The sequence below is a fragment of the Ixodes scapularis genome, unplaced genomic scaffold, assembly GCF_016920785.2.
Source record: "Ixodes scapularis isolate PalLabHiFi unplaced genomic scaffold, ASM1692078v2 PGA_scaffold6__148_contigs__length_123643588, whole genome shotgun sequence".
Lineage (NCBI taxonomy): Eukaryota > Metazoa > Arthropoda > Arachnida > Ixodida > Ixodidae > Ixodes > Ixodes scapularis.
In genome coordinates, this window is record NW_024609881.1 from 112,309,204 (window position 1) to 112,322,745 (window position 13,542).

At 46.4% G+C, this 13,542-nt stretch overlaps 1 protein-coding gene across 1 annotated transcript; it reads right to left on the bottom strand.

Annotated features, from left to right (window-relative positions):
* Positions 1-736: 736 nt before the first annotated feature.
* Positions 737-13,293, bottom strand: LOC8031639 (CDP-diacylglycerol--glycerol-3-phosphate 3-phosphatidyltransferase, mitochondrial). Its single transcript, XM_042286097.1, has 9 exons — positions 13,027-13,293; positions 12,706-12,816; positions 10,070-10,147; positions 8,528-8,838; positions 6,289-6,470; positions 3,234-3,529; positions 2,178-2,397; positions 1,713-1,795; positions 737-926 (listed from the first exon to the last, which is right to left on the bottom strand). The coding sequence occupies exons 1-9, from the start codon at positions 13,027-13,029 to the stop codon at positions 807-809; spliced, it is 1,404 nt and encodes a 467-aa protein (XP_042142031.1). The 5' UTR covers positions 13,030-13,293; the 3' UTR covers positions 737-806.
* Positions 13,294-13,542: the final 249 nt, after the last annotated feature.

Here is a 13,542-nt window from a genome sequence, read left to right on the forward strand (position 1 = left end):
AAGCCAGCGTGTTCTGCAAATTGGCTTTCCCCCAACGCGGCCTCTCTCGTTGGGGGAAAGCCAGCTTGCAGAGCAAACAACGCTATTGGCAATTCGATATCTCGGTAGCGGCTGCTATTTTTGTTCGATGTAACCGTAGTTTTTGCTATATATTATCACTGTAACATTACTGTGCACAAAACTGTTCGATATAAGGGATAATTCGATGTAAACGGGTTCGATATAGTCGAGTTTGACCGTATGTATCTATATATACTATACCCATGCAAAAATAAACCGCATCGCTAATCGGTCATACTCCAACGAAATGTAGTGCTAGCGGTCCGGAGCAGATGATAAATGTTTCATCATTAGCCGTTATCTTCGTCAAAATTTATAAATTCATAAGTGTACTTTCAATGATAAAATGGCAGACTGTTGCCGACTAGCTGACACCATTCATCTTTCTTGGGCTGCTTTGGATGCCACATCCCCATTGAAAATTTCTGAAAATCGCTTGTAACTTTTGATTTAGATAATGGTAAGCTCTGAAAGCTTGGCATCTGGTCTGAAGCTCTAGTGCATTTGGGCGGAAACTGAACGTTCGGCGATGCATACTTTATTTTTGCGGTAAAAAGAAAACAACAATAAAACCTGCATTTTTTTTAGAGGGGGGGGGGCACACTGTGAACTTGATTTATATTTAGAGAAGGCTATGGCACAATACATCCGTCACAAACTGAGGCACCAGAGAAAGAACTGTAAACGCATGTTTATATACACCTACATATAATTATTTCATCGCATAAAATCGTCGCTCTGATGTGTCAAAAGAGGGAGCGCAGCCACGGAGTGACCAGGCGAACCCAGAGAGGCACGTGGCGGCTGGGAGCCTGAAAGGTCGCCCAGGTGACGGGCGTCGAGAGGTCGTACAGCCTCTGCTGCTCCTGCAACGAGACATACGCACACCAGGTCGTCCATTTAGTGACACCTAGTTTGTATGTTTACGGACGTTGTACGCTCCCAGTTTATGCGGTTTCCCGCACGTTACGTTCACAGACTTTAGACCCGTTCAACTTTCACTGAAATAGCCGAATACATCAACAGGCGGCTCCGACGTCGTGCACTTCAGTGGCGCTGCGGGTTGGCACGGTGGACGCGCGGATGCTCCACTTTACGCGAAAAGTGGTAAGACATCGCCAGGAAGACGTAGAATCAACAACTCGAACGCGAAAAAGGGCAGGGGGACTCACACCGACGCCGACAACATCGCATTCCAATGGTTTGTTTATGGGCTACGGCGAGGTTCTTGCCCACACTCCATCGCGCATACACGGCGCCATTGGCACCCGCTAGGGACACTCCAGTTTGTTTGCAAACATGAGTTGGTCTATTAGAAACTTGTATGTATCAGCTAACAATTTGAGAAGATAAACAGTATAAGACTTGAACAGCTCAGATTCAAATGCACTTTTTCGCTTCATGTAGCATGTGGACAAAGTAGCAATACGAAATGTATTTATATACGCTCAGATTGAGGCAAGAAAAATAAGGTGTCCATTCGAGGTTGGCCTTATCTGAGGATAGCGAAAGAAGTCGGGGTAAGTGCTACAGTTTGCTGACAAAATGAGAAGAATAACCATATTTTCTGCATGTTGAATGCGCGAGCATCAGTCACACAGTGTGCAAATATTGCAAAACAATTAATAGATTGAATAAGCTAGTTTACTTACATGATGTAGCTGTTTCTGGAGGCTCTTGTTGCTTGTCACAATTGCAACTTGTGCCTCCAAGTCTTGGTGAACAGACCGAAAGCCTGGGGAGCAGACAACAATTGCAGAACAAACAATATGCGCATGTCGTGCGCGACAAAATAGAGGAGCTCGATCTATGACAACCCCTTCCACAAATCTGCAAATTATTAATTGTCATTCTCTGTCCCAATCATGGAAAGTTGAAACAACAACAGTACATGTGCGTTCCTTTTTTTCCCAGAACAACTGTCGACTGCAACAAACCTCCCTCAAATTGTAAGGGATATTGAAAGTATTGAATGCTTCATGAACAGTTGGCTCGACGTGTCGACCAAATCGTAACACACGTCAGTTAGGTCGTATTTTGCGCAATACTTTATTTTAAACAAGCATCAGACATCATACAAGCATAACTGGGCATCGAACCAGCATTAGGTAACGCACCGAAGTTCGGAGAGCCGACAAGGGAGACGCACGGCCACGGCTGCGAACCCCTCCATAGCCAGAGGCCCTTTGCATGGAAGGTCCAGTTTGCACGCTCGTACTCTCCGACCGTCACGTGACTCTCCGATTTGCCGATCCGGGAGAAGAACTGACGCAGGAGCAGCGTGTAAACGGTGGGAATGACGCCGCTCAATCCTTCCGCACCGTAGAACCCATTAACCTGCAGTTGATAGATGAACAATGGGTATTCCACACAGGAATCCTTAGTTCACAAAACAAAGCACACCACAATAGCCCGAAAGACAGCCACACCCTGTTTGCGATCAAATTTTCTCTTCTCGAAGAAAACACCTAAAGATGGCCCACCCCCTAAAAATCGCATTACCTGGTTTCAGACGACCCGTGGGAAGGGGATAGGGAGGAAATATAATTTTCGACAGAAACAGTCACCTTTCCTTGGGCAGTTTAGATGGCAACAGAATAATCAATGTTTGTACTTCTGTCTTCTAACCACTAGTATGACACTCATGGCCTGGACTTTTTGCAATCACAAGTGGACACGGAACCAAGTCAAACAAGACAGACATTAGATAACAAAAGTGTCAGCACTCTGACCATAACTGCAACTCTGATTACGTCGGGCACCCCAGCTACAGTGCCTCGATCACGTCTCCAACTTCTCCGTTTGGCTTCCTGTTCTGCTCATACATCAAAAGCAATCCTTAAGTGGCAAAAAACTATGTCTCGGAGGCCGTCGTGCTACGCCGCCAAATGTCGCAATCCAGACGGTTGTTACTCCAAGTCCCGGTAAAAAGTATGAGTAAACGCGACTGCCGTTCTCGCCACGGCGTCCCAACTCCCGGCTGTCGTAGCGTCCGTAGACCGTCGAGCCGGAGAGCAACACCCGCTGCAGAACACGAGCCTGCTGTCCCGCCTCCGTCGAAAAGACACCACCAAAATAACGGCCGGCGAAACCGTGACACTTCCGCGACGTCATCACAATGCACAATGCCGCGGCGACCCCTACGGCAATCGCTACGCCCCGATCGCCCGCACCTTGGGAGAGGCGACGAGCAGGTCAAACTTGGAAGCGGGGTTCCCGAGAATGAGGTCCGCGTAGCGCTGCGTCAGGTTGAAGTAGCCCGTGGCCAGCCGCATGGTGCAGTCGGGGGGCGGCCTGGCGAGGATCCTCTCCGTGACGTCCTGGTCCTGTCTGATCCCCAGTGGCATCATCTGGAGTAGTGGGAACACCCAGGTGTCCCCAAAGCTCTTCTGTGGCGGCTCCAGTCCGTTGGGACGGACCAGGGGTGCCAGACGCTCGTTGGCAGCCGCCACAAACTCCGTGCTGTCACCTGCGTGACGGAGACCGAGGGTCGGCCAATTCTGTCAGGAGTCTTTCGGGGCACGAAAGATCTGCTAGAAAGCGCGAGGCAGCTTAGAGGGGGACTTTTTCTTTTTAGGTTTTGGATAGGATATGTAAGTCATGAAACACATTTTCCCTAAAAGAATGCATATTATAATTTTTTCTTTCTTTTTATGTTTTAAAGGAAGCACGTTTCTAAAACGCTCTTAACTTCATATCTGTCTCGCAATGTAAATGTTGCGCTAAAAGGATTTTTAATATTTAGTACGGAGGTGTATGTGTAAACATTGAAATTTGTTTTCTCGAAAGAAAATGAATATTTTGATGAGATATTTGGTAGACATACTCAGAGGTGGATATTTAGTGCATGGTGAAAATTTTATAAAAATCAATTGCCATCAATGTTTTGCCAGAGCTCCCATTTAAAAGATAAGGCAGCTTAAAAACCTCCGATAAAAAAAAAAAACTAATTTGTTTGTGCAAAGCACTAGATCATGGTGTCAAGGTGACCACCAAATCTAGTTCCACTGAAGAGTCGTGTCAGCTAAGAAAAACAATTAACAAAACAAAAGAAAATGCGGAAGGCCAGCACGGAGGAATGCCAGGTGAGAGACTTCGGGAGTTCCGTAACCACATGTTCAAAGTTTCTTTGAATTCATGTTTTTTTAGGCTTTCAGTAATCGTCCGAAAGAATTTGTGCATTCTAGAATTTTCATTAAAAAGATGTGCCACATCCTTAAAGGGGTTATGACACGCCAAAAATAAAATATTACATAACTATACTGCTAGGACCCATTGTATGTTCCCATAATCCTGCTAAAATTGTTTTGAAAAAGGCGCGATAATTTCGTGGATAAATCGATTTATATGCGGGCCCCTCGGAGGGGCAGATCCGGGCGGTCCTGGAGGCTGATGACGTAGCCAGCCTCCAGCGCAGTGTCTCCTTGCACGCACTCACAGTCTTGGCTCTCTTGGCGTATCGAGCCTCAGCTTCCTCGTTTACCTTCCACGTTTCCAGCATCCGGTCTCTGACGATTACGTCTACAACATCGATCGCCTTGTCGAAGTGTTCGACATTGATCGCAGCAGCGATGAGAGTGATTGCTATCAAGGGACGTTGGAAGCTGTTCATTTTGACTGCGACCCGCTGGCGACGAGCTCCAGCGACGACGAGTTCGCCGGGGTCACCGTCGTCCGGGAATGTCTCGCTGGCGCATGCAGGCTGGAAGGCCAACTGGCCGGGGGGCGAGAGCGAGAATAGTTTTCAGTTTACCGAGCTGTTTGAGCGGTTTTGTTCGTACCGCGACGAGAAGAGCTTGGGCGATCATGGGGGCGCCTAGAATGAAAGAGGGGTCATGGTCACGTGGTTTATGGACACCATGGTGTGACTAACTTGAGCAGTGTTGCCTGGTCGCCAGATGAAAATTATAAAAATTCGTAAATTGAATTTTGCAATTATCAGAGCTCTAAAAATTGCGTCACTTGGTGTACATACTAAGTAGCCTATGAGCATTCCATTTCAAGAATAATCTATCCGTTTAATTTTCGTGTCATAACCCCTTTAATGCATGCCTAACTAGTACCTTGTGGCTGGCCCTTAAAAGGGTGCTCTGGCCACATTTTGAGCTACTCAAACGAATTTCATGTTCTGCATACCCAGACTTTAATGTTTGAGGCATGCTCTTTACAGTCTCGAAATTCAAAACAACTTCTGAGAAAACCGTAAATGAAGACGAGGCCAAAACCAACATCCAAATTTCCGCGCGCTCTCCAGTGGTGTGACGTCACTAATGGTACAAACTTTCAGGTCGTGCAGGATGAATTAAACAAAGTATGGCGAGCGTTTTTTTTTTGTGCTTCTCAATGAACGATTGAGCTTCTAAGCATTCTTTTCCCACCATCAAAAGTCTTGTAATCAGTTGGGAACGTGGTTTACAGCCCACTTCGTACCATTTCTGTCGTCGCATTTCAGTGTTGCCAGTGAGGGCTCTCAATTTGAGAAACAAGACTGGATTGAAATTAAAAAATTCACTAACTTTGCGAAAAGATTTTCTTTTTACACGATACTTGGGGGACTGCTATGACCATGTCTATCAATGCGTTGAGCCAATTTTAAGTAAAATCAGCGACCATAAAAAAAATTGCTGGAGTTGCACCCCTTTAGAAAAGCTATGAAGAATCATTTAGCAACTTTGACAAAATATATGATAAGTACAATTTGACATTTGAACAGTACAGCCCAACTTCTAGCTTGAGATCTCAGGTTAGAATTGTCAGGTAAGCGAGGGCATTCACTCGCTTTCACGATGCTGGCAGAAATAGACCCTCTCCGAAATTATGAAACGATGCATAGCCTATGCGTAGCTGCCATTAGTTGGTCTCATCGTTCCGGCGTGAAGCCCGTGATTGGTTCCGAGTTCGCTCCAACCACCAACACAGCACTCGTGTGGAATGCATTTCGAGCCGAGCACACTTCGAATGCTGACAAAGTGCTCGTGTCCAACGAGTTCTCATAGTGCACGACCAACAAATGGTGGCTGCACATCATCTACGTATTGTTTCGAAATTTTGAAAAGGGTCTATTTCGTGCTTTACCTCTACCGAGACATCAAGAACTGAAAGTGTGCGACTATTCGATGGACAGGCTGCACTCACTCTTGCGGCGCAAAGACTACCGAGGATACGTGGCACCACAAGAACCGAATACAACAGGAAAGGCAAAGGATCGAGGATCGCGGGAACACTCGCCTTTGTACGGGTGCACGGGGAAATCCCGTCCCAGTGCCACCGAGTCGTCGGGGTGCAGCTGGAGCGAGAAGGAGGACACGGCCGCCACGAGGCCGGCAAAATAGTCGGCCAGCTGAGAGCAGTCGCGGAAGACCACGTACCGGTCCTGCCGGTTGCGAAAGTACTGGTCGCTCAGGTTGGCCCTGTAGGGAGAAGGAGGCCACCGCGTCGAGCGACATCGCATCTATGGTGTCTGGAACATGTCCACAACCGGCGCGTTTAGCGTGCCGAAATAAGTGTCAACAAATGGTGTCGCGGAGCCGACGTGCATATGCCGTTGGACGCCGCGATCCAGGCGTCGGTCGTAAGAGTTGGATCCGTGCCAAAGCTTGCGCAGACCGTAAAATCGAAGAGCGAGCTGCAGCAGAAGAGCCATCTGTTGTGTCTGCCTCTGCTGTCGTGCCAAAGCCAGGACTGGGACAAGCAAGAGCGCAACACTTGTTTGACGAAAAAACAGTTAGGGCGCAGGCGAGCTCGTGTAAGTTTACCATTTTCGAGAAAAGGGAAAGGCGGAGGAAAAATCGAGTAACAGGTTCGCAGTAATGCCGTATTTTCACACCGTGTCACACAATATAAAAGCGTGTGCAAAAAAATTTGGCGTTAATGTAGTGTTCAGCGCGGACTTTAAGTTGGGCAACGTCACCCCGTTCCAAAGAGAAAAAAAAGGATGCCAAAAGGACCACAAGGAAAAATCTGTGCCTTGTGAAACCGGTGCATGTAGTTTACGACATACCGATGAATTGTGGTTTTAGGTACATAGGGCAGACCTCAAGATGCTTGAACGATCGTCTGACTAAGCACAAAAGAAATGTAAATATAAAAGCGACTAATTCCGAAATTGCGACACATGCACAAGAATGCAGAAACTGCTCGGCCGAGTGGTCCGGTACAACGGTAGTATGCAAAGACGTCAACGACGTCAAAAGGGTTGTAAAAGAGACAGTGAAAATTAGGTCGATTGGCAACTGAATAAGCCAGGCGTCTATGCTTTTTAGTGATAGGGCGAAAGCTTTTCTCCGAATATGATTTGAACAGGTCTTGTGTTTTTCTAAGAGGTATCTCCTTTGTCATGTTCTTGTTCCGGGTGTATGCGTACATAGAAAAAAAAAAGAAAAAAAAAGGAGGTGTAACAGGTTGATGGGTTCGTACTGCAGTCGGTTCTGTGTGGATCGCTTGTTCGTTTGTTGTAAAGTTAAGAGTGACTGCGAGGTCGAGAATGTCCCCTTCGGCCAATGTTTTGTTGTATGTTTACCGTTTGTTAACTCAAAGTGGTTCGTAATTTTTTTTTTTTTTTTAAGAACCTTGTGGCTGCGAAGTCAAGGCGTGTACCATTGGTGCCATTGTTTGAAATGTTTTTTGGTGGCGGTGTTGAGTCAGGATGTATAAAAGGAGGGAGAACTGAATAAAGTGGTTAGCTGTGTTTGAGACGTCGTCGTGTTTCTTCCACCCAGTCTCAGGTGGTACAAAATGGTAAACTTGTTTGACGTCGTCGGGCGGAGCTAGGTAGAGAGACCACTTTTGAGGATGCCGTAAACGCACCGGTCGGAGAAGCGTTCGAGACACCATAGTCGAGTTGAATGAGGCCTCCCCTGTGACGGTTGGTCGACGCATCCCCTTTTTTTCGAGATGCATCTCGGTAAAGGAGCATGCTGTTGTGTTTAGTCACGCTTCTAAAGTGTAAAAAAAAAGACACGCAGGATCGTAATTTGGGCTTTCTAGGACTCTTAGGGGTGCATGAAGATTGAGCTATGCGGAGCACAAGTTCTTCTGCTTCTTTTACAGGGGTTGTGTTGATGCCAGAACACTCAGCTCCGATTGGCTCGATTGGAAGGATAGTGGGTAGACCTCGAGGCAGCTAGCCTTGAGGTCTACCTACTATCCTTCCAATTAAAGCCAATCAGAGCTCGTCGTTCTGACGTCACCACAACTTCTGCGTAAGCAGCAGACGAACTTGTGCTCCGCATTGCTATGAAAAGACGAATGCAAAATTTAGAGGGCCTCGAAGAATTTTGAAATCCGTAAAACAATGCTCTTAGCAAAAAGCGATTGGAATTGTCCTGGGTGTCTACTTCGAGCGAAACGAGCAAATGAAAGTCTTCCAAACAACAGAAATGCCAGCTAGGTGGCGCAAGCTGCCGCCTGATTAACGGGGCTCATTCGTACGAGTCCCTCCACCGACCCGGCAGATCTATCTTCTCACCCGCTGAGCACGAGGGTGTCGTCGAACAGGTAGACCTTGAGGTGCGTGAGACCCAGGGTCTCGTTCCAGCGCTGTGGCAGGAGCCACCGCAGCAGGCCCCGCAGCTTGGGGCTGTGGTACAGTGCCACCTGCACCTGGTTTCCCGGCGGTTCGCCCGAGTCCGAACTGGACGCCGGAGTGGGGCGGGAGAACTCGCGGAGCATGGGGGTGAGCATGGTCCGCGAGTTGGACTCCCCGCGGGAGCCCCGGGTGTAGTCCAGCAGGATGCGGACTTGCACGTCGCGGCGAGCGGCGGCATGGATGTGGGACACCTGGAAGTCCCCCGGATGGTCACGTCACCCTTAGGACAGTTTCTGGTCATACTGACCATACAGTCAAGTCCCGTTTAATATAACCCGTTATAGAGGCAATATTTTAAGGGGATGTGATTTGTGTAAATAAATGCATTTTAAATGCATGTGCATTTCTTCCTCTGGTGCGTTCAGCCGTGTTTGGTTTGGACTAAATGGATTGGACTGGTTTCATCAAGCCACGGTGGGGTTCTTGCCATGATCTTTTGCACTGTTCGTTTGCTCGCTACGGCCGCTTTTCCTCTTACGTAAAAGGGAAAGTGTCTTCTCGCAAGCTTTCAATCACGTGCAGTTGTTGATGTGCACTCCTCTTACGACGGCACCGGGGCATAGGTGCATGTTTTCGTTTCCCCAGTGTGTATATTGTAAGTGACAACGTAAAACCAAGGCGCAGCGACGACACCGTTTGCGCAAAACCGCCGACGCCCTAAAGGGATTGGCTCTCTGCCGAGTCAGAACCTTGGCGCTAAGTGCCAACGTATTTATTCGAGAATCAGCGTAGCCACAGCCGCGATTTCGGCATCATTGTTTTGTTTCGTGAACAGGGATGACTTACATTAGGGATAATTTTGGGGGGACCGGATAAATCGAAGTCACTTCGACGAATTCCTTTTTTATCAGCAGGACCGTTATATCTTGTTTTTATAAATGTTTATGTGGCATCCAGGACTATTGGAAATGTTTGGGAGATAAGGGAGACTTCTCTCTCCTTTCCTTGAATTGTTTATAGAAATCTCTGAAATGTCTGGGGAATCGGATGCAAATGGTGACATCTGATATGACATTTTTTTACATTACGAGTTCCTTGTCAGTTGCGGTGATCAAACAATGCTTTCCATGAGAATCATAATTTTTTTTAATGGATCCTACGTCTCGTAGGCATCACATATATAATTATATGTTACTTCATACATGACTTCTATCAATTTAGTAGTTTAAATGGCCCTCCCGCTGCTGACTAACCAGGATGTGTGCACCAATGCAATTGCTCTGCTAGTTCTTGGACACATTCAAATCAACCGATCAATCACTGCAGTGAATCAACGCAGAGAGAGGGACGCTAACGGTAGATTTTAATATGACTAGACCTTTACTCTAGAGTGAGATTCAGTTCATTTTGAAAACCAGCCGAAAAGTTTCCCAACTAAGAAGTTGTTTCATCTAGAATGTTACTGAACTTCTATGCACTCACCAAATTTTTTTCAAGTTCGCCATCACCCAAGTAAAGCGAAGCAAGCACAATACGCTTGTGGGCAGCATCGGAAAGGTCCTGAGGAATACACACTCACTGTAAACATTGCATAATCACAGTAGAGGATCATTAATTTTATCTAAAACGTAACTACGTAAACATGGTGCATGTTCTCACAATTTCAAAGGGAGTTAAAATAATAATATTAGTTTCCTAATAAATAATTGCTATTTTTCGTTAACAAAAAAAAAGAAAGAAAGAAAGGGCGTTTTAAAAAAAAGTGTATGGGCTCACTTTTTCTGCAGAACATGTTCTGATTGCCGTGATTGGCTGCAGCTAATCATGGCTAACGACAGAATGGTCCCAGCGGAGTATGAAGCTAGAAATACGAGTATATTTGAAAAGTGTGATGTGCGTAAGGACAACTCGATCAAAGGAAACGTTATAACCAGTGTCCCTGTGCACATCACATTTATTTTTATTTTTTTTTATCTTGTTGTGTTTTGAGATTTGTAATTCGCTGGGGTCCTTCTATCGTTCGCCATGATTGGCTACCTTCGTGTTCTGCAAGAAAGTACACTCGTGTGGTTGGTGTTCTGCATATTGTCAAAATAACTTGCTTCAGCACATAAGCTTTCTCTTTAGTTTCGCGTAAAATAAAATTACTGTATTAAAAAAGTTGTTTTTTTTTTCCTTTCGAACAATTTTTATTACAAAAGTGCAGGATCGAGAAACGTGCGTTACAACAAGTATCTGTCGCAACAAAATAAGTATCCCAGCAATGTATTTTCTTCCCATTTTACTTTGGCAACAGGACCAGGGACGGCGCCAGGCTTTTCATAGTGAGGGGGCAGTGGGGAGGCGCACGGCATTTTTGGGGAGGCATGGGCCTTCGATCCGACTAAAAGAACAAATATTCAGGGACGATGACTTTGCGCTTCGGGAGTTTTTAATAGAAATCAGCTCAGTTTATTTAATTATTTTACAACCTATGTACAACGCTGGTTAATGTAGAATTTCACGTGCAAATTATTCAGGCATGTTTACATTTCGCAATACTAAATAAGCACGCTCACGCTTGTCGTGACTCATTATCTGCTCTTTAGGCAGTCCCCTGCACCGCGGAAAACCGGAGCACGTCAGCGATCATGTAGATGTAATGACGATACTCCCTTCTCTGCTGAATACGCCTGGCAGAGGTACACGGCGACTGATTTAAGGCCCGTTCACACTCTTGCGACCGAGTACGACTGAGAGAGACGAGATCTCTTACAACTTCATAAATGTTTTTAGAATGAGGGAATTCACTGACATTGTGGCGCCATCTATGCGGTGACCCTGGAACTGCATTTCACAAGAGCGAAGGTTTTGCGGGATTTTCGAGGTCAAATGTGCGTAATACCCATAGAAAGGCTCGTTTATAACATTGTCAAAAGTTTTTCGAGCCAAGAAAGAAAGGATAATGCTCGAGAAATAAAAAAAAAATATGCCGGACCGCCGAGTTTACACTGCTTCCCAATAGATGGCGCCAGTGTTTTTTTTGGTTTAACAAGTTTTAAGGAACCCAGGTTTAAGAGGTCGCAAGCAGTCGCAAGAGTGTGAACGGGCCTTTAGCCGTGCCACTGTTCTTCATCTGCTTGAAGGAAGCCGATGATGTTTGGGACGCCCTGCGTGCCGCACTGTTTTAGTGGCGTCGTAGACCGCCTTCCTTTTAAACAACTTTCTTCTAGTTTCGACAGCCCTCTGTCAAAATACAACACTTCCACTGTTTTCTCCACCCCCCCCCCCCCCCCCCCCCCCCCCCCCCCAAATACACAAACACTTTCAGCTTACCTCCAACTTCCTGGGATAGTCCCTCGAAGGGACTTCGTGCCCCAGGGTCACTAATGATGGGAGCATGGCAGTTCTCGAACCGCCAGGCTCCGACCTATACCCTTTCCCGAGCACACACAGTCGCCGTCAACAAAGTTGCTTCAAGGACCCCGTAGAGATTCGAAATAAGCAGGATGACTTAGGGAGCCTTCATGCCTTCATGTGCGCTTGAAGGCACCCTAGGATGACCTAGACACGTCAAAGCCTCCCCTTGGGAACTCGCCAGTCGGCCCAAGCGCCTCAGGACTTTGGGAGATTTCCTCGGTCAGAACATGAACAGTGCCCTTGAGTTCCTTTGTCTGGCAGGTACGAAGCGACGGCACAGTGCGGATGGGATTCCAAGTCTCTCCGAGTAATCACTTGGGTGAAGCTACTTTCAGGAAGTCTTTTATGGGTGGCGACAGAGGAATTGAGTGGTAGACGACGCTTCTTAGCTTCGGCAAGCCGTACCGATATTCATGCATCGTTCTTCACGGGGTACGTAAAGAAAATAAAGCGGATGGCACGAAAAAGTTGAAAACGTCCGGTATGAGGCCTCTTTAGGCTGGCTATCCTACAAGCCAATGCCTTTTTCATGGGACGAGGAAATTAGGAAAATGACAAGCCATGTAGCGTATACGGGTCTGCGCGCGAAAATTAGGGTGGGGGGGGGGGGGGGGGGGGAAGTAAAGGCTGGCATGTTTTTGGGGTGGCAGGACAAATTTTAGGGGAGGCGCCAGCCACCCCTCGCCTCCCTTTGGCGCCGTCCCTGAACAGGACTGTACCTTGAGATGTTGATAAAATTCGCTGGGTTCGTGCAAAACGGTCACATTGTCCCCCGAAATGTTGAAGCCCGGGCCAGACTTCCACAGCCATCGGAAATCGTCCATCTGGCCCTGTAACAACGAAAATTACGTAAATTACGCGAACCAGAATAAAGCTCAAAAATTGCGCAGCAACGGGTTTTGGTGCACGAGTGCCGAAGAGCTAGGTGATACTGTGAATCCGTTTACGATTTCACCTGAACATGATTTCGGACACGTATTTTACAGGGATTGCATAACAACGCAACAACAACAACTTCAACGTTAGTTCATCAATCTTACCATTTTTTTGGAAAATGTTTATCCTTCTGCTTCTGCACAAACTAAAGCTCACCCCGAAGCACGGACCGAGTACTTGAACTCCGATACAGAACTGCTGCGTGGTCGTGCTGGATAAGCACTAATTAAACCACGTATGCAACCCGAAGAGTCTGCAGATATTCGACGAAGACAAAGACACAACTTGTATATTTTATATTAAATTATAGTAGTATAAAATAAGACACTTACCACCCCCCGCGAGAAAAAGCCACGCTCTTCACCAGCAGATGACAATTTAGTTGAGTTGAAAGAAGCGTGGTGACGCAACCGTCGCATTTATGTTTGATATTGTTTGCTATTCGTTTCAAAACGTTAATAATTTATCGTTTACAATTATTGCCTGAATATTCAATAATTTATTTGGTGTATTTAATCGATTTTATTGCTATACTAAACTTTTGTACAGACAAATGTCTGCAATTTTAAATTTCAAATATCCAATCCAATCCAGTTTTTGGGGATTCTCGAGAATGCAGT